Source organism: Zootoca vivipara, chromosome 12 (genome assembly GCF_963506605.1).
Source record: "Zootoca vivipara chromosome 12, rZooViv1.1, whole genome shotgun sequence".
Classification (NCBI taxonomy): domain Eukaryota; kingdom Metazoa; phylum Chordata; class Lepidosauria; order Squamata; family Lacertidae; genus Zootoca; species Zootoca vivipara.
In genome coordinates this window covers 36,083,572-36,109,268 of record NC_083287.1, presented here as the reverse complement: position 1 = coordinate 36,109,268, position 25,697 = coordinate 36,083,572, and the positions used below count along the sequence as shown (strand labels likewise).

The 25,697-nt window shown below is 42.2% G+C and overlaps 1 protein-coding gene across 9 annotated transcripts in view; it reads right to left on the bottom strand.

The window, feature by feature from the left end:
• The window catches only part of MALRD1 (MAM and LDL receptor class A domain containing 1), a 258,550-nt gene that overhangs the window by 120,877 nt on the left and 111,976 nt on the right, over nucleotides 1–25,697 (bottom strand). For 8 of the 9 annotated variants that reach the window (XR_009558403.1, XM_060280800.1, XM_060280799.1 and 5 more), the window contains 2 exons: nucleotides 21,586–21,831; nucleotides 19,254–19,411 (listed from right to left, as the gene is read on the bottom strand). Coding sequence is in view for 8 of the 9 variants with exons in the window: in XM_060280800.1 (XP_060136783.1) it covers nucleotides 19,254–19,411; nucleotides 21,586–21,831 (404 nt within the window). In the remaining variant the exon portion in view is untranslated. The remainder of the gene's footprint in view (nucleotides 1–19,253; nucleotides 19,412–21,585; nucleotides 21,832–25,697) is intronic. The other variant, XM_060280803.1, reaches the window with a different exon arrangement.

Here is a 25,697-nt window from a genome sequence, read left to right as displayed (position 1 = left end):
AGCTGCCGGACACCACCCACACCCCACAAACCTGACGGACGGCCTCGAGGCACTCCGGAGGCCAAAGGAGGGAATAGGAAGCCCCAGCCCCGCTGCCGCCACCCCCGCAAAAAGGAAGGAGAAAAGAAGGAAAAACAAGGCAAAGGAGAACAGGGGTCCGCTTGCTCTGTTGCTGTCCCCATTTCCCCCGCCTCAAGGGAGAGGAGGGGGCCCTTGGAGGAGGGAGAAGAACCCCGCCCCTGACCTCGCTGCTGCCACCACCGCCACCATCCCGGGAAGAGAGAAGAGACACCGGCCGGCTCTAAGGCAAGGCTGGGTGGCCCAGGGCCGCCAGGGGGATGCTGCGCAGCTGCGCCCGGGGCAGCAGTGTTGCGCCCGCCAGACAGCCGCGGTGGGAAATGGGGCGGGGGGGGGGGCGCCGGAGCGATCTTCACACCATGGCGCCAGGGCACCTGATATGCTTAAGACGGCCCTGAAGAGACACCCAAGTAAGCTGAAACCCCTTCCCTGTTGCCCCGCTGCTGCGCAAGCATAGCCGAGTGAGGGGAGAGGTGGGTTGAAGAGGGCCACGAGGAGGCACAGGTCCAACCCAAGCCCTCCGCCCCAAAAGCAGACCCGTTGGAGGAAGGCCTGAGTCCAGAGTCCCACTGGGAAAGACCTCTGGGTTTTGCCTTATTTTCTCCCCTTTTTCCTTTTTTTAAAGGGGAAACAATTATACATTTTTGTTATTTAAACTATAAATATCACGAAATTATGGGTTTTTTCTCGAAGTGACACACCACCTGAGTGTGTCGGGTTTTTGGCGAATTGTGACACACCAAGCTCAAAAGGTTGCCCATCACTGCTCTAGCCTTATACCAAGAGACCTTGTGGAAAGTCCAAACAATCATCTACAATACATTTATAGTCTTAACCCTGACCTTGAAAAGTAACTAGGACACTAACTCAGAAGAGGCACCTGCCTTCATTTGGGCGGGGTGACTTCAAATTTGCAACTCTTTTTAGTTAACCACACGCAGAGACTGCAATCTGCATGCAGTTCAACCAACTTTGGATCAATAGTCATCTGGGACCACACCCACCCACAAAAAACACCCCTCATTTAGATCCATCTCAGTAGTTTTGCAGAGGTGGGGACAATATTTTGGAGCATGTGTTCATATAATCACATGGCTACTTCACCATACCGCTAATGGAGGAAGCAGCAAAATCTAATTCATTTGGTCAACTCCTCCCCATCTTAAAATTATTATATGAACTGAATATGGTCTCATTGCTACTTTTGAAAACACAGTGATATTTTTTCAACAGTTACACTTGCTAATTCCTTTGTATGGATGCAGAAAATTGCACTTTCATTTCCGGGGTGTCATGGGACATAAATAAAACATAGCATTAATGTGACTATGTTTATTTAGGACACATGTTCCCTTGTGTAGCCTGAGCATAATGCAGGACATGGATTTCAGCAGCAATGTTTTCATCTAGATATGTTAGGTCTTTTATTATTAATGTAGACATTATTTTTCTCGTAAAAGCGTAAGTTTTGGGATTTTTTTTTCTCTGACAACAATCCTGGAACTAGTTCCTCTGACAGTTCTGGAGCACAAAAACCACGACAAATTGCAATTTATTAGTAATTTCAGCAACATAAAATGTTGCTGAGAAAGGTAATCTGTTTGACTGAGAAAGTGCCAATTTTCTTTTGTTGCAAAACAGCTCTTTGCAGCCTCAAAGTAATTAGATACACCTCACACAGGCAACAATAGCATCCAAGAGCAGCATTTACACTGCAAATATATCAAATGGGTTCTGCATTAAAGTGGCAAATGAAGCATTTTATGCAGAATATTGAAAAGAGAAGGATGTGGTGCCTTTCCATGGTAATGAAGAACAAGAGAATCCCAAATTCACAGGCCAGAGGTTTCAAGAGAGTTGCACTTCAACTTTCAGTTTCTCAAAATGCTGCCTGGCACTAAGGGTGTCTGGCTGATTTCATGAGTGGAAGGTCTGAGTTCCAATTCCACTGCAGTGGAACCGAGTTTTTTTTTGAGACCTAGAGTTTTCTGTGTAAAAGGCCCCTGTTTTAAGGCTTTGCATCTCCAGTTGAAGGTTTTTTAGGTTGCAAGAAAGCTTTGGCGAGCCACTACTAGTCAGAGTAGATGATACTGGGGTTGACAGACCTTACTTCACACAAGACTGCTTCCTAGGTTCACTTCTTTGTATTTACTTCCTACTGAACCTTGCAGTTGTGGGATGGGCTGACTTTTTTTTAAAGGGTTGGCTACAATCATTCTGTAGTTTAGACCTTATTAAAGCCCAGGCACACCGGCTTGCCACCGCGACCGAGGGGAGTCGGCGCTGCACGACGGGCTCTCATTATGCATGCACAGTGTGTGATGCTGCAAAATGCAGCCACTGTTTCCTCTCAGCCCCACATACCATAGTCCACATTTCTAGTCTGCAAAAACACAGATATATTCAGAAGCCCCCCCCCATTACCCATATTTACAAATGCTTATATTGCTCTGCTCCTTTTAGGTGTTTTGAAAGATCTACCCTTCCATGACTCTTTCATAATAATTTTTTTCCCTTCCAGTAGCACCTTAGAGACCAACTAAGTTTGTCATTGGTATGAGCTTTCGTGTACATGCACACTTCTTCAGATACACTGAAACAGAAGTCACCAGACTCTTATATATAGTGAGAGGGTGGGGGGGGGGTATTACTCAGAAGGGTGGTGGAAATGGGTGATTGGCTGATAGGTGTGGTAAACCTGTTGACGACTGTTAACAACTGCAATTGGTCTTACAGGAAAAAGCAAGGGGTGAGATAGCTAAAAATAGCTTTATCATGTATAATGAGATAAGAATCCAATGTCTTTATTCAGACCAGGTCTCTCCATGGTTTTAAGTTTGGTAATAAGTTGCAATTCAGCAGCTTCTCTTTCCAGTCTATTTCTGAAATTCTTTTGTAATAAGACAGCTACTTTGAGATCTTGTATAGAATGTCCTGGGAGATTGAAGTGTTCTCCTACTGGTTTCTCTGTCTTGTGATTCCTGATGTCAGATTTATGTCCATTTATCCTTTGACGTAGGGTTTGGCCTGTTTGTCCAATATAGAGAGCTGAAGGGCACTGTTGGCATTTGATGGCATACACAATGTTAGAAGATGAGCAATTAAATAGTCCTGAGATGGTATGTTTGATGTTGTTGGGGCCAGTAATGGTGTTGTCCGGGTGTATGTGGCAGCAAAGTTGGCATCTGGGTTTATTGCAGGCTCTGGTACCAGGGTCCATGTTAAGTCTGGTGGTTGTATTATTGTGGGTGAGGAGTTGTTTAAGATTGGGTGGCTGTCTGTAGGCAATGAAAGGTCTTCCTCCCAGAGCTTGAGAAAGAGAGCTGTCATTGTCTAGGAGAGGTTGTAGATCTCTGATGATGCTTTGAACTGTTTTAACTTGGGAGTTGAATGTGATTATTAGTGGTCTGTTATTTTTTGGGGGGGTCTGTCTTGCAGCAAGTTCTCTCTGGGTATCAGTCTGGCTCTGTTGATCTGTTGTTTAACTTCATCGGGTGGATATTTTAGTTCTAAAAAGGTTTGCTGTAGATCTCTTAGTTGAGAGTCTCTGTCTGTAGAGTTGGAACAGATGCAGCTGTAGAATAGGGCGTGGCTATATACAATGGATCATAGCTGTCAAGTTCTCCCTTTTTATAAGGGAAATTCCTCTATGCTGAATAGGTTTCCTCGCGAGAAAAGGGAAAACTTGACAGCTATGCAATGGATTGTTTGGTATGTTTAGGAAGGTAGCTAAAAGCATGTAGATATATTTGTCGGTCAGTTGGTTTATGGTATAAGGTGGTGTCTATACGCCCATCACAGTTAGCATACTAGGTGCCAATATTTCTGCATCATAGTTTCAGAGATTCTGTAATTTACAAGGGAAAAGGTTTTTTTTTGTTTTTTTAACCCTTCCCGCCCCCACAAAAAGTCTTCTTGGCGATCTGCCAACATCTCCCCCCTAGTATGTCAATGACAAAATAAAATAGAAATAAATAAATAATTTGTGGCAGGGAAATCTCTGGAATTCAGCCAAAACTCCTGGGCAAATTGGTTTGTAATAGTCCTAAGGTACAACAGATGGAACTCCAAATGGGGCATCTGGTAGGTAGCAAGGCAGGCTCTGTTTCCAGTTTCTTGGTTGCGTTGCTTTGCTTTGCTTAGCTGAGAGACAAGAGATGCTGTCATTCTCATCAAAAGAAAAGCTGCCTGCCTTTCAGAGTGATGTGCAACCTGTGGCCTTCCAGATGCTGTTGGATACCAGCTTCCATCAGCCCCAGCTAGCATTGCCAATGGTCAGGGATGATCAGATTTGTTACCTAAGAACATTTCATGAGATGCAGGTTAGCCACCACTGACCTATAGGAATGAATACGGCCCGTATCCCTTTTGCTTCTTGGCACAAATTTATGAATCATAAAGGAGGGGGAGCACATGTAAATTCGCCTTGGAACGAATTGCCATTGGTTCACACATTGTAAACCTCATTACTGTACTAAATGGGCTTGCGATGTTTTCCATGTGCACAATAAGGGTTCTGCTTTTGGCTTTGATGCCCGCTCCCCTCATATGGCTCCATTTGAACAATGATGGGAGATGCTTCTCCATGGGAAGAACCTATGAAACTAAGTATTAGTTCAGGCGTCGGCAACCTTTCCTTCCCGCGGGCCAGAGGATTCCCACGGACCGCACAGGCGCAGAAGCCATTTCCAGTGGCGCTGCGGACATTTTGGAAATGGGCAGTGCAGCACCAGAAATCGCTTCTGCGCATGTCCACGGCTGCGCAGAAGCAATTTCCGGTGCTGGCTGCCAATTTTAAAATGTCTGCAGCGCCAGAAATCGCTTCGGCGGCTGCACAGAAGCGATTACCGGCGCTGCACGGTGAGCCCCCGCGCTGCGCTGGTTTACCGCAGTGTGGGGGGGACCTGCCAAGTGGGCGGTTCGGTTCATGGGCGGCCCGTGGGCTAGATAAACGGCCTCCATGAGCCAAAGGTTGCCGATGCCTGTATTAGTTCATCCATGTGGTCTAAATTTCTGCACCCTCAAATGCATGCTAAATGAGACAAATGATTACTGTATGGAACACTCTTTCTCTCTGAAATAAAGTTTTCTCTGCCCTCAGAAAAAAGAATCCTAAAAGTTTTTCTTATATAGAGAGAAATATACCAACTGTTTTCCACAGGCCCCATAGTGATAGCATAATTCTAGAAGATTTTTGTGACTGTCAAACACACCCCTAATTTGTTTTTAAAGTTGTGTGGTTTTTTAAAATTATAAAATCCTGATCGCTCCCATGGGTCCTCTGCTGTGATAACATTTTTTTAAAAGCTGACTGTTCCTATAGTCCCCTCACCACAATCCCAAAAGGTTTATTTGTGGCAACCCTACAACAGCCCCTCCGAACTTGTCCTTTGATTATTATTATTTTTTAAAACCTAAACTTAATAATGAATGATGAAAATGATTTTAAATAGTGTAGAATAAGGTTTCCGAAGGTGGTGTTGAGAATTGCAGTTCTCTCCACCACCACTGTTGCGGTTCAGCCATACCAGTTTGACATGAGGCCCCCAGAGGGTTGACCCATGTGTCAGTGTAGACCTTTGCTATAAAAAGCCAGCTACTCCTGCTCGAAATGTTCCTCTCCCTGATCCTTTTCTGCTGGCCAGAAAATGACTGCAGCTGCCAAAATAAACAATCCTATCGCCCAGCTTGAAGCTGTTCTTGTTGTCTCTAAGACATTACAATGTGTGCCCCTACAATGCTGCTTGGCATTTGCAAGGCAGGGGAACACAGATTTTCTAGACCAATATATGAAGCCACAAGTAGTCAGAGCAGCTTGTCTTTCATTCATATATCTATATTTCCTGTCTTTTTTGTTTGTATGCATATATGTACACACACACACATACACACACACACACACAGAGAGAGAGAGAGAGAGAGAGAGAGAGCAGTCATGAAAATCTCCCCTGTAACCTGCAGTTAACCTCTCAGTAGCAGATTGAGAAGCAGCATAGATCCAAGGATGTTTCTCTACTACTGTGTCCCTGTAACCAAACATTGGCATTCATGAACCAATTGATTACCCAGGAGCCAAGGTGCTGTTCTGTAAATACATCCCCATTTTAAAATTTCAAGTCAATTTCAGCAAGCAAGAGTAAGGAATTAAAGCAATCAATTTCTTAGTGCATGCTCAAAAGCACAGTGCCATCTTTGAATGGTTAGTCTGATGAATGCCGACCAAGCAGGCGCAAAATTGGCACATATGCTTGTAATATATCTTGATTTTAATTATGAACAGAGAAAGAATTTCAGGGCAAGGGAGCTCAAGTGGCAACGGAATTGAGTTTTGTGAAATGAGAAAAGCATGTGTTTCAACAGCATCGTTTGTACGCAAAGGGTCCCAAGTTCAGTCCCAGGCATCTTCCATTAAAAAATCTCAGGTGGAAAAGGCTTGAGAGCCAGTGTGGTGTAGTGGTTAAGAGCGGCAGACTCGTAATCTGGGGAACCAGGTTCCCGTCTCCGCTCCTCCACATGCAGCTGCTGGGTGACCTTGGGCTAGTCACACTTCTCTGAAGTCTCTCAGCCCCACTCACCTCACAGGGTGTCTGTTGTGGGGGAGGAGGGGAAAGGAGATTGTTAGCCGCTTTGAGACTCCTTCGGGTAGTGATAAAGCGGGATATCAAATCCAAACTCTTGAGGGTCTGATTCAGAATATAGCAGCTTAATATATTTAATTGACTTGAAATTATTTAGAGACCAAATCCCAGGATTTTTTTTGCTGGAATATCTTCAACTGGTGCTGGTCTTCAACTGGTTGTTCAGGACCCTCTGCCAGTTTGCAGCCTGATCTAAGAGCCACCCAAAATTGGCACTGCCAGGGCTAGCAGTTGCAGGTGGTATTAAGAGGCAGAGCACAGTGAAACAGGACACACCATCCCTGACTGGTGCCCAACACCACATCTTATGGAAAAGAATTCCAGAGTTCAGTTCTACACTTTGTACTACTACTTTTGTGAAGTAGTCCTTTCTGTTGTCTGTCCCACGTCTCCTGTCAATCAGATTTATTAGATGATCCACAGTTGTAAGAAAAACGCTCTCCTCCACCCCACTTTCTCCACACTATGTTCAAATTTATACACCTCTGTCATATCTCCTCTTACTTGCCTTTGTTCCAAATTAAGCAGAGATTACACAGAGATGGTCAGGAATTGTTGCTGGCATCCATCTGTCTCAAGAGACAATGGTGTGTGCTTCTAGGGGTGAAGTCAAACCACTGGAGAATCACAGTGTCTGCTGTGGTTGCAGAGACCAGTAACTCATAACTGCCTCCTCCCACATTGTTTTTGTTGTGTTAGCAGCACTGAAGTGTCCTCTCTGGGGCACAAGCCTTTGCAGTGTGCATGGAGGTCCTGCGCTGCCCAGACAACAAGACCTCACTGATGTGGTCCAAAGAAAGGTAAAGGGACCCCTGACCATTAGGTCCAGTCGTGACCGATTCTGGGGTTGCGGCGCTCATCTCACTTTATTGGCCGAGGGAGCCAACGTACAGCTTCCAGGTCATGTAGCCAGCATGACTAAGCTGCTTCTGGCGAACCAGAGCAGCACATGGAAATGCCGTTTACCTTCCCGCCGGAGTGGTACCTATTTATCTATTTGCACTTTGATGTGCTTTCGAACTGCTAGGTTGGCAGGAACAGGGACCGAGCAATGGGAGCTCACCCCGTCATGGGGATTCAAACCGCCGACCTTCTCATCGGCAAGGCCTAGGCTCTGTGGTTTAACCCACAGTGCCACCCACGTCCCGGTCCAAAGAAAAGCAGAGCAATACATTTGGCACCAACTTGTCTGCAGGAGTGCTGGAAGGAGGCATACAAGACACCATCCGACCACGTTAGAGACTCTGCTCCGGATTTGTGTAGGGTTTCTCCTTAACCTTTTCTTCTTCTGAGGATGTCCCGTAATGCAACAGGTACGGACTTTTTCTCGGAGTTTATTCCTGAAGCCTTTCTCACTAATTAGTATAGCCACAAGGCCGCAGAGGTTTAGGGTTAGAGTTTTCCTTCTCCTAAGTGGACTACCTTACCAGGTTGATGAGCCCCATCTGCCCCTTGCTCAAGATTAGGGATGAAAATCAGACTGTCAAGAATATAACACTGCCAAAGAGAAATATTTCAAATATGAAAAACTGCAAAGTACGTTGAACTGCAAGGCCTTCCCTGTTCACTGATCAATGAAATGAGTTTGCTAGCACAAGAGACTTCTATCTGAACATGGATACTTCTTGGTTAAATTAAGAACCCCTATTTGGGAATAACACCTTCTCTCTCTCTCTCTCTTCCCTAGACAAAACTAATATAAGTGAGAAAAGTGAAGAAACTAATTGCTGCAGGCCAGGTGATGGTGCCAGGGAACAGTTCAGGTGAAGAGCCAATAAAAGCTAAAAATAAGCCATGGGTTTTCATTTGACTGATGGTAGGGCAGTTTTATCTTTGCCCTGGCTCAGTAGCACAGGTAATATTTTAGCTGGTGAGATGGCAAAATGTACAAAATACAAGCCTAAACAAATGGCTTAAAAGCTGCATGATGCTTCAATTTTGTTCCCAGATGCATCGATTCCAGCATGATAGACGCCATGCCTCTTCGCATCTATTCTGCTGCAAAATTTCCAATGAACACACCTGTTTTTCCAGCACTTTTCATCCCCATGCAAACCTATCTAGAGTCTAGTCTGTTCACTTTCTTAGGGGGGAAATATACATTCCCTGAGAGATAATTCTAGTTGTTACTATAACTGAGACATGTCTGAAGAGAAAAGCCTTGGAGTCACAGCATGAGTTACCATCATTAAGACAAATGATCCCACCTTGATTGAGGGGAGCCAATGAGTGTTAGGTCAGAATTTGGCATGCTATGCGCTGGCCTTGATTGGCTCTCCAAATAAACACTGCTGGTTTGCTCTGTGGCACATGGACTGCTACAAACCTTGTGGAGTTGCTCAGGTACAATGTGACTTGTACTGAATGAACACCCTCAAGATGTGGGGGGAAAGAAAAAATAGGGCCAATGATGTATGAATGCAAAACTGCAATTCTGTATGAATACAAAGAAAAGGAAAGAATGTACCACTGTGGGCACAAAATTAATCTTCCTCGAACTACCTTATATCATATTAAGATCAAGTTTCTAAATCCCTGACTGACTGAAGTATGCTTGAAAATGTGTGGATAATGTTTGCTGAAATCTCAGAAGTCAGGGAGGTGGCTGCATAAGAGTTCTGGTGGTTGGAGATAGGGAGATTTCAGTGTCCATGCCTCTCTTATCACTAGCAAAGCATGAATTAGTTAGCAAAATAAATAAAGCTGGCCAGTACAGTTAAGAACTTAATTTGTTCTGGAGGTCCATTCTTAACCTGAAGCAGTTCTTAAACTGAGGTACCACTTTAGCTTATGGGGCCTCCTGCTGCCGCTGCACTGCCATTGCACAGTTTCTGTTCTCATCCTGAAGCAAAGTTCTTAACCTGAGGTACTATTTCTGGGTTATCTGAGTCTGTAACTTGAAGTGTCTGTAACTCGAGGTACCACTGTACAGTGGAACCTCGGTTTATGAACACCTCGGTTTATGAATTTTCGGTTTATGAACGCCGCGGACCCATCTGGAACGGATTAATTCATTTTCCATTACTTTCAATGGGAAAGTTCGCTTCAGTTTATGAACGCTTCAGTTTATGAACAGACTTCCGGAACCAATTGTGTTCATAAACCGAGGTACCACTGTAGTTAGAAGGACCAAAGAGAGAGTTGATGACCATAAGCAGGTGGCAGGCAGTAGCCTGAGAGGGAGAGAAATGCTTGATTTCTGCTTAAATCCAAGCATGTGACTATGGGAAAAGCAAGACCTTCTAGGGTGTTAATGCTGTAAGTCCTTCTATCAAAGGCTCAGGTTGTATATATATGTAAATAAACCACATATCCTAAAGACACCACTGTCTCCACTGTACCTCATCCCAAGGAAACCAAACCCTGAGGAAATGCCTGGAATCCCTGGAATCTTGCTCTGCTCAGAGACTGGGATGGTGTGCAACAGTATTTTACTGACAGGTAGGTAGCCGTGTTGGTCTGCCATAGTCAAAACAAAATAAAAGAATTCCTTCCAGTAGCACCTTAGAGACCAACTAAGTCTGTCATTGGTATGAGCTTCCATGTGCTTGCACACTTCTTCAGATATATGCACACGAAAGCTCATACCAATGACAAACTTATTTGGTCTCTAAGGTACTACTGGAAGGATTTTTAAATAGTATTTTACTGAATAATTCATCTTTATGTGAGACAGAATAAATCTGGACTGTGAGAATCTCCGCTTCTGATTTTTAGTCTGAAATACATACAGCCCTAAATATGGTTTTAGATACCAGGAAGATATTAGTTAAGCATTACCGCTCATAAATTTGTTTTCCTAACCCTGCAGGAAGCTGGCAGCTGCAATGGGCTGGTGCTTCTAATTAAAGAATCTTTCATTGGCTTACATTTAGAATTTTAGGTGATTGTTAAATAACGCAGTTTACATGAAAGGCTGCTGCCTTATTTGACCTTTTTATACAATTAATTAGGAAACTATTGTCTTCTACTATTTTCAGCAAAGCAAATTACTTTGCAATCGGATCACCTGCACAATTAAATGTAGGATCTCTTCTCCTTCAATGCCTACCTTAGCTTTTATGCCAGACACGAGAAATTAAAAACCAACCTTTTTAGCAAAGAGCTGGATTATTTCTGTTGAAGCAGCTTTCAATTTCACTGAGATAATTTAAAACATCTTGGCTTGCATCCAAACTGCTATTTTAGGCAGACCCAAGGGGTTCTGCATCCCCTGTCAGATTTTTGACTGTTTCTTCTCTTTGAACAGCAGATTTCCATGGCATATAACAAAGGATATTTGAAGCTCTTGTCAGTTTCAAAAGCGGTTTGCCAAGCACCATGAGGGAGCTGCTGGAGAAACTCAAGTCCAAAGCTCCCTTGGGCATGCATGTGGAACTAGTTGCACAGTTCTGTGAGCCACTGTGCTTGATGTTCTAAGCCTGCTAGATTAACCAAAGCCATTGCTATGTAGTGGAACACTTCCAAAGCTCTGCAGAAAAACACACAGCCCACGTCTCTAAACTACAGAATCGTTAAAGGACACAACTACCCTACTGGGCACCTATTAAATTTTAATTGCTAAGGGCTTGTGGATGCAAATTTGCTGATTTTGAACGGTGGGGGGGGAAATAAAGGATAGGATAAAATGGGAATTCGAAGGAGAGATGCTTTGCTACCAGGTCTAGCACCAAGTATGGGGCAAGCCCTCTCCCAATCAGTGGCCTCCTGGCCGTGTGCTTACACTATGAGAGATGCTCTGGGTCTCCAATGGAAATGTTGAATTGTGGGTGGCTTTCCAGAGCCAACTGTTGCCACCAAATATATTTGCAGCTGGGGAAACAGGCAGATGGGAGGGGCACAACAGGAGTTGGTGCTGGTGGGTGCAAAGCAAGTGTCAGTGCCAATGCTGCCCTGCCTGTAATCTCTAATTTCTTTTGCCAGGTCTAGCTAGGCTCATGAGGAAACATCAAAGTTATCTGCAGCCCTCACCATTCCAACCAGCAAAAAAAGAGTCATCTGCACCTTTCGGTGATTTTGATTTATCCTTGTAAAAAGAAGGTCAGAAGTCCTTTTATGGTGCTGTGGATGTCAAAAGCAGGAACCTCGCAGCTAAACACCAGCTTTTTTTTTTTTGCACAGGGGAGTGTCTCTGCAGTATGTAAACTGATGCAAAACTGATGTTAAGCCTTGCTCAACTGAGCTTGTATTCTGTATAACTTGTATACAAATTTTATGTGATAATGTGTGGTTTGATATGCCTAATAAACTATTTGTTTGAGCAAAACTGATGCAAGTAATTAAATGGCTATCTCCCACAAATGTATTTCATACTTAATATCCAACCATTATGGAGATGTAACCCTGTAGCCATTTCCTGTCTGCTTCCAGCAATTGTATACTGAAAACAAGCCTTGGACACTTAAATCTGCTACCTGCTGAAATGACTAGGAAAGTGGAACAGTATAGTGCAACCACCTCCTACTTTTAAAGTGGATCCAGATCAAGAACAGGGAACCTTTCCCTTTCAAACATTTGCAGCAGGCTACTAATTACAGCAGGAAAAAGGTGGGGGACTATAGTGAGCGTGAATCTTAAATCTGCCAATCTTTTCAAAGGAAAAATTGGCCGATATTGAAAACAATCCCAAAAATCTAACTGCAGTTCTTACTACTCTTTTACCTGAATTTTGATCCAGTCTATGAAAATCAAACTTTTTACATTCTAAAAATATTCCCACTCACCTATTTTTAAAGCACTGTCAGAAAACTCAAAAACACATTAGTGACCCTTATTTAAAGCAACCGAGTCGTGTGCACTGGAAAGGTTTATTATTCCAGGTCAGCAAAGCTTTGACTGAGTTTTTAAATTGGGCAGTTTAAGAGTAGCATAAGATTCACTTACAATAATTTACCTGCAATAAGACTAGAATAGGTAATTTCCATTTCTCATTCGTAGAAAATGCAACACAGCCCATGATAAAATCCTTTGCCCAGACTTTAAAGATCTCATTACTTTCCCAAAGGATGTTATTTTATTACTGATTTTCCATTATGACTGATATCTATTTACCTCTTGTTTCAATTAACATTTTGGATTAATTTTGCTACCATTGCCTACAAGGAGTTGAAACGGATAGCCAATCAGATTCAAGCCTCAGGGAGCTCCCATCAAAGTTGGAAACTCACTTCAGTACAGGGCATCAAATCCTTGGTCCAAAGTCTGCTGCTGACACAGATCAGCATGCATGGTGAAAAGCTGTTATTTCAATGACTCCAGAGAAAGCCCAATGTATGTTCTGAAAATGTATCATAAAAGCGATATAAAGTGAGGGTGAAAAGTTACGTTCTGTGTCCCACCATTGTTTCCATTACCCTTCATGAGTTAGTTAGAGGGTGAATTTCTGAAGTAGGGAGCCTCTCCACAAGATTCAGGACCTGGACCTTGTAGGATTGGGATTGTATTTCTTGCAGCAAGTCTCAACGAGTATTGGAGGCTCCCCCTGCAGATATTTGCCCTCCAGCTTGTGGACAGGGAGGGAGGTGGAAACTGGGGGTGAGGAGAAAGGAAATTTAGCAGGCTTGTCCCCGCTCTCCCTCATCACATGTTGCTTTTACACACTAGAATGCCTGAAGAGGATTTATGCTGTTTATAGTACTGCATTTTTACTTTCACAAAGTAAGAATGTGGTTCCACAACTGAGTCTCCTGGTCACACCATACAACATGTCACTATCCCTCCCCCCTCCATCTCTCTCTCTCTCTCTCTCTCTCTCTCTCTCTCTCTCTCTCTCTCTCTCACACACACACACACACACACACACACACACACACAAACGGCTTGGGGGAGGGAACAATCCCCCCCAAAAAAACATTGGGAAAAGCCTCTTTTTCTGTATCTAATTTCTCTGAATCATCAGTTTCCCGCACCTGGCATGCAGAATAATAGTGAGTGATATCAGAGAGGTGAGGAGGGATAGAGATGTCCCTCCATTCCAATGATGCCATCAGAGCATCAATAAAGGTAGGCAGTAGGAGGGAACTTGAAGGCAGGGTGAGTGGGTGGGTGACTGGAAGACAGGGCTTGAGTTTCTCTCCAACTAAGTCTGAAATCTGAATCAAATATGAACTTTGAGGGTATGTAATGCTTGTTCTTCACCAAGGCAAATACTGCAAGACAGCCCACTGTGATATATCTCTTGGTGGTGTCACATCCTGAACATTCATTGTCAGAACTGACCCCCTATTCTAGATTTTGCTCTAATGTTTGTAATGGGAATCACATTCCACCAAACCTAATCAGGACATTTCAGAAGACTGTATATTTTCAACACCTGGATCTTGACCAAGAAACAGGCTATTTATATATTACCTCTTTTTGTTCCAGTCCCTTCCTTATGCTAGTTGAAAAAGGCAACAGCTGTGATGGCTGATGACACCTGGTAAGAAGCGACAGTGTCCAGATGACAGATTCAGTACTACATTAATCCATTAACAGCTTTGTGAATTGTAGGAAATGTCTCCAGCTGGCATTACGCCTGGCTGCTCCACTAGCTGTAGGTCAGGCTATGGGGCTGCCCTTATATAGGCTAACTTTAGCTGGCTGATATGTCTTGCTCTCCAAAATGCCATTAAGATTTTGCTCATTTATGTTTAGATGCAATTAATTGACTGTAACAGGCAACAGCAATGAAAATCCCTACTGTTTTCATGTTAACATTATGGGATAGCTACCTGAATGTATAAATATCCAAAAACTATGTCAATGATTATACAAATAAAATAATTTAACTGGTTGAGTAGCATATTGCGATTACAAGATACATGATTTCACTAAATTCAGAACGTAGTTTTGCTAGTAAAGGTAAAGGGAAGGGAATGCTACAAATTAATAAGCCTGGGATAAGAGTAAAGGTCAGTCTTAAAACAATGGCATTTGTGTTTTCCCACTTCATACCCTTTGCAGCCAGTTTGGGTCTAGTTTTATTATGGACCAAAGCTCTTAATCTGAAGCACAGAGAATCAGATCATTTTTCTGTACATGTGGAAGCTGTAACAAAATGTATTAAAATCAGGGAATGAGGTTTTGAACTCTATGCATTGGATTTTATGTGGGCTTGTCTTTTTGAATTACGCCTACATGTGGACATCGGGGGGGACTGGAGATAACAGAGATGCAATGTGAGTGAGAAGGGAAGATGCACTCTCCCTGCACCATCCAGTATAATCCAGTCTTCCCTCTTGGGTTTACCCATGTTGTGTTTTTATGCCTTGGCAAATATAAATAGGGATATTCTATGTGGTATCTTTTAGAATGTTTATATGTAGGTCAGAGAGAAAGCATAGTAAAATACTATAAACTTCACGCAAAAGCAATATATTCTTGAACACAAATGAAAGCACCAATGAATTGGTATGCCAATCAAAATGGGGTCAAACATAGGGTAACTGACAGTTGGAAGCTTAAAGGAAACATCCCTTTGTGGGTTATTTCTGAACACAACTCCCCAATCTACTGTTGAAGCTATTTCTGAACACAACTCAACAATCTACTGTTGAAAATAGTAATTAAATTTGTATATATTTCATCGACTTAATGAGCGCCAGATGTTTGATCAAGAGAGTAAATCTAAAAGCTGAGCAGAAGATAAAGGTCTTTACAAAAACAAAAAGTGCACATTTATTTTTCTCTAAGCAGCAATGGGATTATATAAATACAGTCATTTAAAATCTGTTGTTCTTTATATGAAATAAAAACATGATCTAGACACGGTTGCCAAGTATATGACACTGCAAATGCCAAGTAGGAATGGAATGAGATGTTGAGTGACAGGGGATCTTGCCACTTGACTTAATTTTTATAAGTTCTAGTCCCCTTTCAACTGGAAATGCAGTTTGCACTCCATTTCTGTAATTTCCCACAACCCTGAAAGTTCCACTCTCACCTTCCCTAAACCGGAAAAAAACAAAAAACCTTACTTTGGGGACTGAAGACAGAGCTAACATGAGGGGGCAGGCTGGCAATGTCCAGACAGGAAAGGTCCCACAATGCCTCTATTTAGCTAAAAAATACTGCACAAAGCAAAAGTTTGTAATTTTCTAACTATAAGTTCGATGATCCCCAGCAGGAAAGAAGCCACTCCACATATCATTTACAACTAAGAAAAAGTATTGCAGGTCTTTCTTATATACAAGTGTGGCTTCAACTGTCTGTTGCTCCTTTCTTTTAAGGCAGACATTTCCCGCCCTAAGATTGCACCAGGGAATGACATCATGGTGTAGCAGGCCGGCCCGCCCATGAGGCAGACTGAAGCAGTTGCCTTCGGTGCTGCAATCCCATAAGCGGTGAACTCTTCCCACTGCCAGGGTTGTGTGGCTGCCACTACAGCTTCTGGAAAAATCTTTAAAAGCTCACGTGAGGCTTTGGTGGTGCTGGCAGCACCTTCCCATTTTGTCTCAGGTGGCCAAACAGGATGGGCCACCCCCTGTGATGCAGCATAACTCCCATGAGGCACTCTGTCCTTAATTTGAGGGAGACACTGGCAGGTCACTGAGGGCAACCTAGCCCACGCTTGAAACAGCTGTGAATCTTTTCTTCTTTTAAAAAAACAAACCAAAATCCTTGGCCATTTCGGTCCAAATGCTCTGGGATTTTCACCCCTTCTCCCACAAGAGGGCTAAAAAAAGTTTGGACCAAATGTCTCAGCGTAGCACTCCATTTAATAGTGTAGGCAGCTTCTCCAGGGCATATAGCGAAAGCTTTATCTTCATGGCAATAGCTGCTTCTTATAAACATTAATTTCCCAAAGTCCAACACCTTCATGCATCGTTAGATATTTATATCACACTGAGCTTATTAAGTACGAAGTAAGTAGTTTACTGTTATTCCTGTCTAAAGTAGTTAAGCAGTAAGAGTGGTTCCACATAAAGTTTTAATTCTGAATATCTTTCCGAGCACATGGCCATCACTGCCACAGCGCACTAATTTTGAAAACACATCAATAATCAGAACAGACATTTATCACCTAGCTATTTGATTTATGGACTTGAGAGCTTCTGGGAGCAGTATACACTTCTCATAACGATCCATTAAATTGAGCAGCTAGCTGAAGATTGGTCAGTGATTGTTAGACATTTGTGCTAATTTGGGGGGGGGTATACTTCCATTGTTTTGATATTTCTGATAGCTTATCACCAGGGGACTAAATATTGGAATTTTCATTTATCTTCAGGCATCTGAATTACTTTCAGCATAACTGGGCAAGGTTGACAGTAATTTGTTGCAGATAATTTTCAAGCACACACACACACACAAAAAAAAAACTCAGTATACGTTTTGGTGAAGATAGCAAGGTTCGGAATTTCACAAATGGCAGGCGATTGTTCCATGATAAACATGTAGTACATCCAAAGTCTGGAGTTGTGTCAATGGGACTCCAATCATGTGACTAACAAAATCATCATTGGGAAGCTTTACAGTGAGCATGTACAGATTCCACACTGGGATGTAAGATTACTAATAGTGTGTTTATTTATACTACACTAATAGACTTGGAACTTAAGGAAGTCATGGATGAATGCACAGGGGCTTCTGGGGCAGAGGGGGTGGGAAACGATCCTTCCATGAATGTTCATAACTTAACTTAGCTTCTGATCCCAATTCTGGGAACCCCCACCTCCAGCATCCTATTCCACATTTTGGGAGGGTGGGGAGGGCAATCAGGTAATTGGAGGAACTAGAAAAGGGTATATTTTCCTTCTGCAAACTTAAGCTAGCTTATTTTAGGATGGAAGTCATGGTTTGATTTGCCTTATAAATGCACCATTTCCTACCATATACACACTTTCCATCTGTTGCCATTGTGTGATGTGCCTTTGAAGCACTTGCAAAGCTCTGGCAGCGCAGCTTTCCCTGGAGTGTCCCATTCAGACTATTCTGTATTTGCATCATAACAGAACCTGTGCACAAACAATAGTGGCCAAGGATAATAGTCAAGAAGATAACTATGCTATTGGTTTTAATGTTTGTTTGATTGTTTTTAGAAAGTCAGGTGACACCCTTCCACCTGTCCTGCCAAGAATCACGATTGAATAATGCTTTCATCCATGTGGAGTAGCGAAGGTAAAATGTCGTTTTTAAAGACAAGAGTGGCAGAGTGCTGGGGGAGAAGGAAATGCAGAAATAAAATGACACAGGTGTGTCTTTTATGTTTTCATTCTATTTATGTTGGCTGCCGAACATTTTCTGATGACAGATGCCACCATTTCAGAACTGCATGGTTACATATTGCTCTCAATCGACAGGGGACCGTATACAAAGCTAACATTTTGCTAACATGAAAAGTATCAAAAAAAAAAGTGACAGTTGTCTGTTGTTTGAAGGGAAAATGTTGCATGGAGAAAGTAAAGAGAAAAGGATGCAGAGAGGAAAAGCTCTCTTAACGAACAATTTCTTCATCATGAACACAAGATAGAGGTTATGTAAAAGGGTATTTCCTCTTTTGCATTTCATTTTGCTCTGCCTCACATTATGGTAGGACAATACCATTTTTAAAAACTAATATGGCATGCTGAATTTTTCAGTTTTCAAATTTCAAGCTAAAAAGTTGTAACATGACTTGAGAATTCAAAATATATTTCGGTTAAGTTAATATATTTCAGTTTTGCATTGTAAATAAAATCTGTGTAAATTTGCATAGAAATCACTATGCCAAGTACTTGCCAAGTACTTAAGTACTTGCACTTAAATTAAATATTATTATCCAGCATTACTGACATTTTCGAAGGTAAAATTAAAATTCTTTGGTTTTCCGAAAGCAGTTTATGTGCTTCTTCATCAAACGTAGACTTATGAAGCTAAATGTTGTCCAATCACAAAAACAATATTAGATTTGAATTTCTCAAACCTAAAAACATTTTTTAAGACCTCTCACTGAAGAAATTTGCAAAAATTAAGTTTCACTCCCTAAAATGACATGCCATGGTGTTAAAGGGTGCTTTCAAAGCAGCCAGGTGCAATGCAAGTTAAAAGTAAAGCATGACACAATGTGGAATTAAAATGCTGCTAGACATTCATTGAGAAGAAGTAAGATATGCAGTCGCGATTCTGCATACTCTGTGCTAAATTATAATCATAATTCTTCTTCATCAAGGTAAACAAAATCCTGTGCTAAGAAACTATGACTTTTCTGGGTGCATACTATTTTGCAAATTCACTCAAGGAATGAACAGATTTTCTCCATTTTATTCCTTTCTCGTTCTTTTAATTTGATCTGCCCTATATGCCACCTCTTTTGAATTAGGGTTTCTAAAATCAGTTCCAGACTCAGAGCATGCACACTTTGTGGCAACATGCAGTTGCTTCAGTTCACTCCTATCTTTTCCCCACCCCCTCTATTTTACCAACAAATGTTCATGTATTGTTTTTACAAACTAAACCGTAGGCTTTGGTGACTACCGTAGTAGTCCCTCTGTTAAGAAGCTTTTGTGTCACTTTGACAAAGACAGTGGAAGTATCAATTATTTGACGGACAATGGGGAAGTGAAACTATTACGGTACCTTAATGAGAACCTGGATGTGTCCTGTTGCTTTTGAAGACATGTAGTACCAGAAACTCAGCATGCAAGTGGTGCTAGACTCTGCCCATCTGGAGCTCTTGAGAAGTGCTTTTTCACCTCTTACTCCTAATGACATAGCTTCAAGGTAGAGGAATTGTCCTGGAATCAGAAATGATGCAGGATGTGAAAACAGCAACAAGAATAAACCAGTTTGGGTGTGTGTGTGTGTGTGTGTAAAAGTATCACTACAGAGCTTGTTGTACTAAGAAAACCTCTCTTAGCCACCTCTTATCACACAGAATATTTTTGGATGCATAAGATGCATAATGGAAAACAGAGCAGCCATATGAGGAGGCATGTGGAATGGGTAGAAAACAAGTTTGTTTACCTTTAAGAGTTGTTCTTTCAGTAGTCATCTATGCAGTTACATGGCAGATGCTGTACTGTGTTCCACCCATGCCCATATGTAGGTGTAAGAACCACCTCCAGCACTGAACAGCTTCCACTATAGCCTCTTTATTGCCGAAAACCCGTATATGAAACTCTTACACCTGGCACGTATTTGGTAGTAGACATCCCACTAAGGACAACTTGTCTGCAACCCCAATAATTTATTCTTTGTCCAGACCAGCTTGACTTGGTTTCCTTAGGCTTCTGCTTACATAGGACAGCTTAATGTCCAAAATAGTTTACTTCTACAGAAGCTCAGACTTCAGTAATACAGTTTTGGATACAGCTTGTAGGCTTTGCAGACACAGATATACAAGTGGAAAGTATTTCTATTGCTCCAACAATTCCAAGGCATAACGGACAGACTGACTGACTAACTAATAAGCTGATATGCCTTAATCACTTATATAGACAGCACTGGTGCTGTTGCCATAGCAACTGGTTTGGCTGATTCTGCACCTGATGGCTTTTCTCCTACACGGAGTGATTTGTGACCATGAAAGGAAATTAAACCCTTCCTCCATGCCTAGTTCCTCTAACATAATCACTCTTCTGATCCCCATTCCACTTGTAATCAAGCATTTGTACATGTACAAATGTATACTCTTCCCATGACCACATGGGTACCCCAACTTCCTTTGCTTTTCATTTGCTGAATTCTAGATTGCGACATCCTTTGGGAAAGAGATCTGTCCCCCTGTTCTTTGTAAAGCTTTGTGCATGCTGATGGTGGCATACAATCCAACATATATTTTTGTATGGGCATAAAAGCTCATAATTGAGAAGATCCTTCATACCCCCCACAATGTGAATCTCACTTTGACATTCATTGGTTGTTTTAAGTTTGCAACAATATTGTTGGGAAATGAATGCTGCCATGCCATCTCCAGGGGGAAGATTTAATCATCATTAAACACTGCAAAGAAAAGGTCACTTCTGACACTATAGGCATATTGTGTATTATCACGGCCATGGAAATAACGATGCTGAGGAACTGAGGGTTCTCACAAATAGCATGAAATATGACTTACCAGTGTATGATGAAAAGAAAATCATTTGCAAAAATGTTTCAGGTGCCAGCTGAAACATTTATTACAAACAGAGTTCCTTTATGGAGCAAAATGTATAATTATATTGATGTTTCTTTGCTTAGCCACAGGAAAGTACATAATATCAAAAAAGGCATAGTAAAAACTAGGTTTGGCAACCCTTTCAGCAATAAAGACCCTGGAGGTGATTTTTGCCCACATTTTTGCCTTCTAAACATGAAGGCTAGAAACTTAACATAAAAACAGAAAGCTTGAATTGTTAGAAGCAGATAAACCACACAGAACAATGCTAGAAGCCACTTGTCTCCTATGGAAATACCCAGCCCTTGTTTGCATCTCTTCCCCTTTGGATTACATATACGTACAGGCTACGGTTTCCACCTGGGTCTTCGCTTCTGCTGCTAGCTCACCCCTTAATTTTTTATGGAGTGATTACCCAGCTTCAGCTGGCAACTTAGATTGCTCACAGGGGTTGTTGTGACAAAGGCTTGAATGTTTCGTCTTGACTGCGGAATTGACCCTGCAGTGAAATGTCTGATTGGTGACTGGCTCGGCTTGTTACCTGGTACTGATGTGATATGGCTTCTCTTTGCCACCTGAGAAACAAGTGGGCTTGTTTCTCCCTTGCTGAGAAAGCAACAATTAAGAAGAGGCTGCTTTGCAAAACAGTGTTATAACTGCATTACAGAACAGTTTTCAGCATTAGGGATTTAACCAATTTAGATATTCATAACAGGACTCTAATTAGATTTAGAACTTGCCCTGTGTTGCATGGGATGGGATGATAAGGTTTATGAATGCAGATAAATTCCTTGTGATGAAGTTGCAGCGTACCTTTCCCATTTCCAAGTGTGTGGTCTTTTGGAGGCCTGAGGCTTTGAGGTGACCTGGTTCCTATAACCCAGTCGAAGTTATCCGCTAGGGAATTCTGCCAACCACATACACCATTTTCAAAAGTGCAGGAGGTCCCACATTCTTTCTCATCAGTATTATCCCCACAGTCATCCTCAAAATTGCAGCTTTGTTCTGGTCTATAACACTTGCCATTGAGACATTCCAAATAACCATGTGAGCAAGAACCTGGAAAAATTATACACACAAACAGAAAGAGAAGAAGAGAGAAAGATTTCAATGACAATGTATTCCAATTTTTTCTAGCCTGACTTAATTGCTGATGTTTTCTTTTACTGCAGAGTGAGGGGCTGAACCACATCAGTGATTTACAAAGCACATGACAGGAAGTTCTGGATTACTCAATGAAGTGATTAGTAATGGTAGACAAGGTTTATTGAATTACGGCTTACTGCCACCACTGATTCAACCTTCCTCTACAACTCTCGCAGGGAGAGTTAAATAAATATGCTCTATGGGTGTGCTCAGTTCACACATAAACCTGAGGTTCAAAATGTTGACTAACACCCAGAATGGACTTAATGGTCTGGTATATCCAGTTCATTGACAGATATGTAGCATGAAGTTTGAAAACCACTATCACATTTGAAAAATAATAATAATGCCATTTTTAGCAGAAATGAATTAAGGTAAGAGGAGGAATTAAGGTAAGGATAAAAGGAACAACTGGCAAGTTTGGCCTTGGAGTTCAAAATGAAGCAGGGCATAGGCTAATAGAGTTCTGTCAAGAGAACAAGCTGGTCATCACAAACACTCTCTTCCAACAACACAAGAGACGACTCTACACATGGATATCACCAAATGGGCAGCATCGAAATCAGATTGATTATATTCTCTGCAGCCAAAGATGGAGAAGCTCTATACAATCAGCAAAAACAAGACCTGGAGCTGACTGTAACTCAGATCATCAGCTTCTTATAGCAAAATTCCAGCTTAAACTGAAGAAAGTAGGAAAAACCACTGGGCCAGTAAGATACAATCTGAATCAAATCCCTTATGAATACACAGTGGAAGTGAGGAACAGGTTTAAGGATTTAGATTTGGTGGACAGAGTGCCTGAAGAACTATGGATGGAGGCTCGTAACATTATACAGGAGGCAGCAACGAAAACCATCCCAAGGAAAAGGAAATGCAAGAAAGCAAAATGGCTGTCCAACGAGGCCTTACAAATAGCGGAGGAGAGGAGGCAAGCAAAATGCAAGGGAGAAAGGGAAAGATACAGGAAACTGAATGCAGATTTCCAAAAAACAGCAAGGAGAGACAAGAGGGTCTTCTTAAATGAGCAATGCAAAGAAATAGAGGAAAACAATAGAATGGGGAAAACCAGAGATCTGTTCAAGAAAATTGGAGATATGAAAGGAACATTTCGTACAAAGATTACCATAATCAAGGACAAAAGTGGTAAGGACCTAACAGAAGCAGAAGACATCAAGAAGAGGTGGCAAGAATACACAGAGGAATTATACCAGAAAGATATGGAGGTCTCGTACACCCCAGGTAGTGTGGTTGCTGACCTTGAGCCAGACATCTTGGAGAGTGAAGTCAAATGGGCCTTAGAAAGCACTGCTAATAACAAGGCCAGTGGAAGTGATGATATTCCAGCTGAACTATTTAAAATTTTAAAAGATGATGCTGTTAAGGTGCTACACCCAATATGCCAGCAAGTTTGGAAAACTCAGCAATGGCCAGAGGATTGGAGAAGATCAGTCTACATCCCAATTCCAAAGAAGGGCAGTGCCAAAGAATGCTCCAACTACCGCACAATTGCGCTCATTTCACACGCTAGCAAGGTTATGCTTAAAATTCTACAAGGCAGGCTTAGGCAGTATGCGGACCAAGAACTCCCAGAAGTGCAAGCTGGATTTCGAAAGGGCAGAGGAACCAGAGACCAAATAGCAAACATGCGCTGGATTATGGAGAAAGCTAGAGAGTTCCAGAAAAACGTCTACTTCTGCTTCATTGACTATGCAAAAGCCTTTGACTGTGTCGACCACAGCAAACTATGGCAAGTTCTTAAAGAAATGGGAGTGCCTGATCACCTCATCTGTCTCCTGAGAAATCTCTATGTGGGACAAGAAGCTACAGTTAGAACTGGATATGGAACAACTGAGTGGTTCAAAATTGGGAAAGGAGTACGACAAGGTTGTATATTGTCTCCCTGCTTATTTAACTTGTATGCAGAATTCATCATGCGAAAGGCTGGACTAGATGAATCCCAAGCCGGAATTAAGATTGCCGGAAGAAATATCAACAACCTCAGATATGCAGATGACACAACCTTGATGGCAGAAAGCGAGGAGGAATTAAAGAACCTTTTAATGAGGGTGAAAGAGGAGAGCGCAAAATATGGTCTGAAGCTCAACATCAAAAAAACCAAGATCATGGCCACTGGTCCCATCACCTCCTGGCAAATAGAAGGGGAAGAAATGGAGGCAGTGAGAGATTTTACCTTCTTGGGCTCCTTGATCACTGCAGATGGTGACAGCAGTCACGAAATTAAAAGACGCCTGCTTCTTGGGAGAAAAGCAATGACAAACCTAGACAGCATCTTAAAAAGCAGAGACATCACCTTGCCGACAAAGGTCCGTATAGTTAAAGCTATGGTTTTCCCAGTAGTGATGTATGGAAGTGAGAGCTGGACCATAAAGAAGGCTGATCGCCGAAGAATTGATGCTTTTGAATTATGGTGCTGGAGGAGACTCTTGAGAGTCCCATGGACTGCAAGAAGATCAAACCTATCCATTCTTAAGGAAATCAGCCCTGAGTGCTCCCTGGAAGGACAGATCGTGAAGCTGAGGCTCCAATACTTTGGCCACCTCATGAGAAGAGAAGAATCCTTGGAAAAGACCCTGATGTTGGGAAAGATTGAGGGCACTAGGAGAAGGGGACGTCAGAGGACAAGATGGTTGGACAGTGTTCTCGAAGCTACGAACATGAGTTTGACCAAACTGCGGGAGGCAGTGCAAGACAGGAGTGCCTGGCGTGCTATGGTCCATGGGGTCACGAAGAGTCGGACACGACTAAACGACTAAACAACAACAAGAGGAGGGAGGCGGAACAATCATACTTTTTCTGAAATCGTTTGGCTGGAAGATAGTCCTTTTGGAGTATCTGAAGCTCAGACTAAGCTACAAAAAAGAAAAGGAAAAAGTATGCCTTGCTAAAGAAGTCTCCATGAAAATGTAAGTGAATGGTACGTGCCGGGTGTGTGTGTGTGTGTCCCCAGGAATAACTTTACACATTAATAGCCATACTGAGCAAAATGAAACTACATAAAGTATTTATGCATGTGCTTGCACTCTCTGGTGGAGTTCTAAACCTACTGATCAAGAAGAAAAGCCTTTTAAGGCCACATACACTGAATTGAAGCAAACATGTGAGGACTGCAGAAGCTGTTAGCAAATGGACTTTTTGTTCTTACAGGGCAGGGACATGGACCATAATAGACTCCAAGGAAATGTTAGTGTCTCTAAGATAAAATCCATGAACTGAGGATGATTTACAACAAATAATGATAATGACTACACAGAAACTTTTAGAATCAATGTAGTAAAAAACCACAAAACTTTTTGAAAACAAGTTTTATATCATGTTGCTGGACAGAGTTTGCTTGGCCACATGGTATTCATGTCCTGGCAACATCCATAGTAGACTACTGCAATGGGCTATACTTGGGGGTGCCTTGGAAGAATACTTGGAAGCAAAGTAAGAGCCAGACTTCAGACTTCACATATGGCATTGATGGACTCCCCAAAACATATTCCTAACATCCCCAATGCAACCACACAGATTTTATCTTCTTCTGTTGCTGCTGCCACAGTAACACCACATCCCTCACCAGGCTTCCTACTGCCAGATCTTAGGAAGATGGTGACCAGAGACAGAGTCTTTTCTGACATGGTGACCTAGCTTTGGGACTCTGTATCCCCAATTATTCACCCAGTGCCTACTTCAAGTGCCATGTTAAAAAAGAGTTTGCATGTGCTGCAAAGTCTTCAAAATGCACAGTGATTTTGTTGCTTTATGGTCACTAG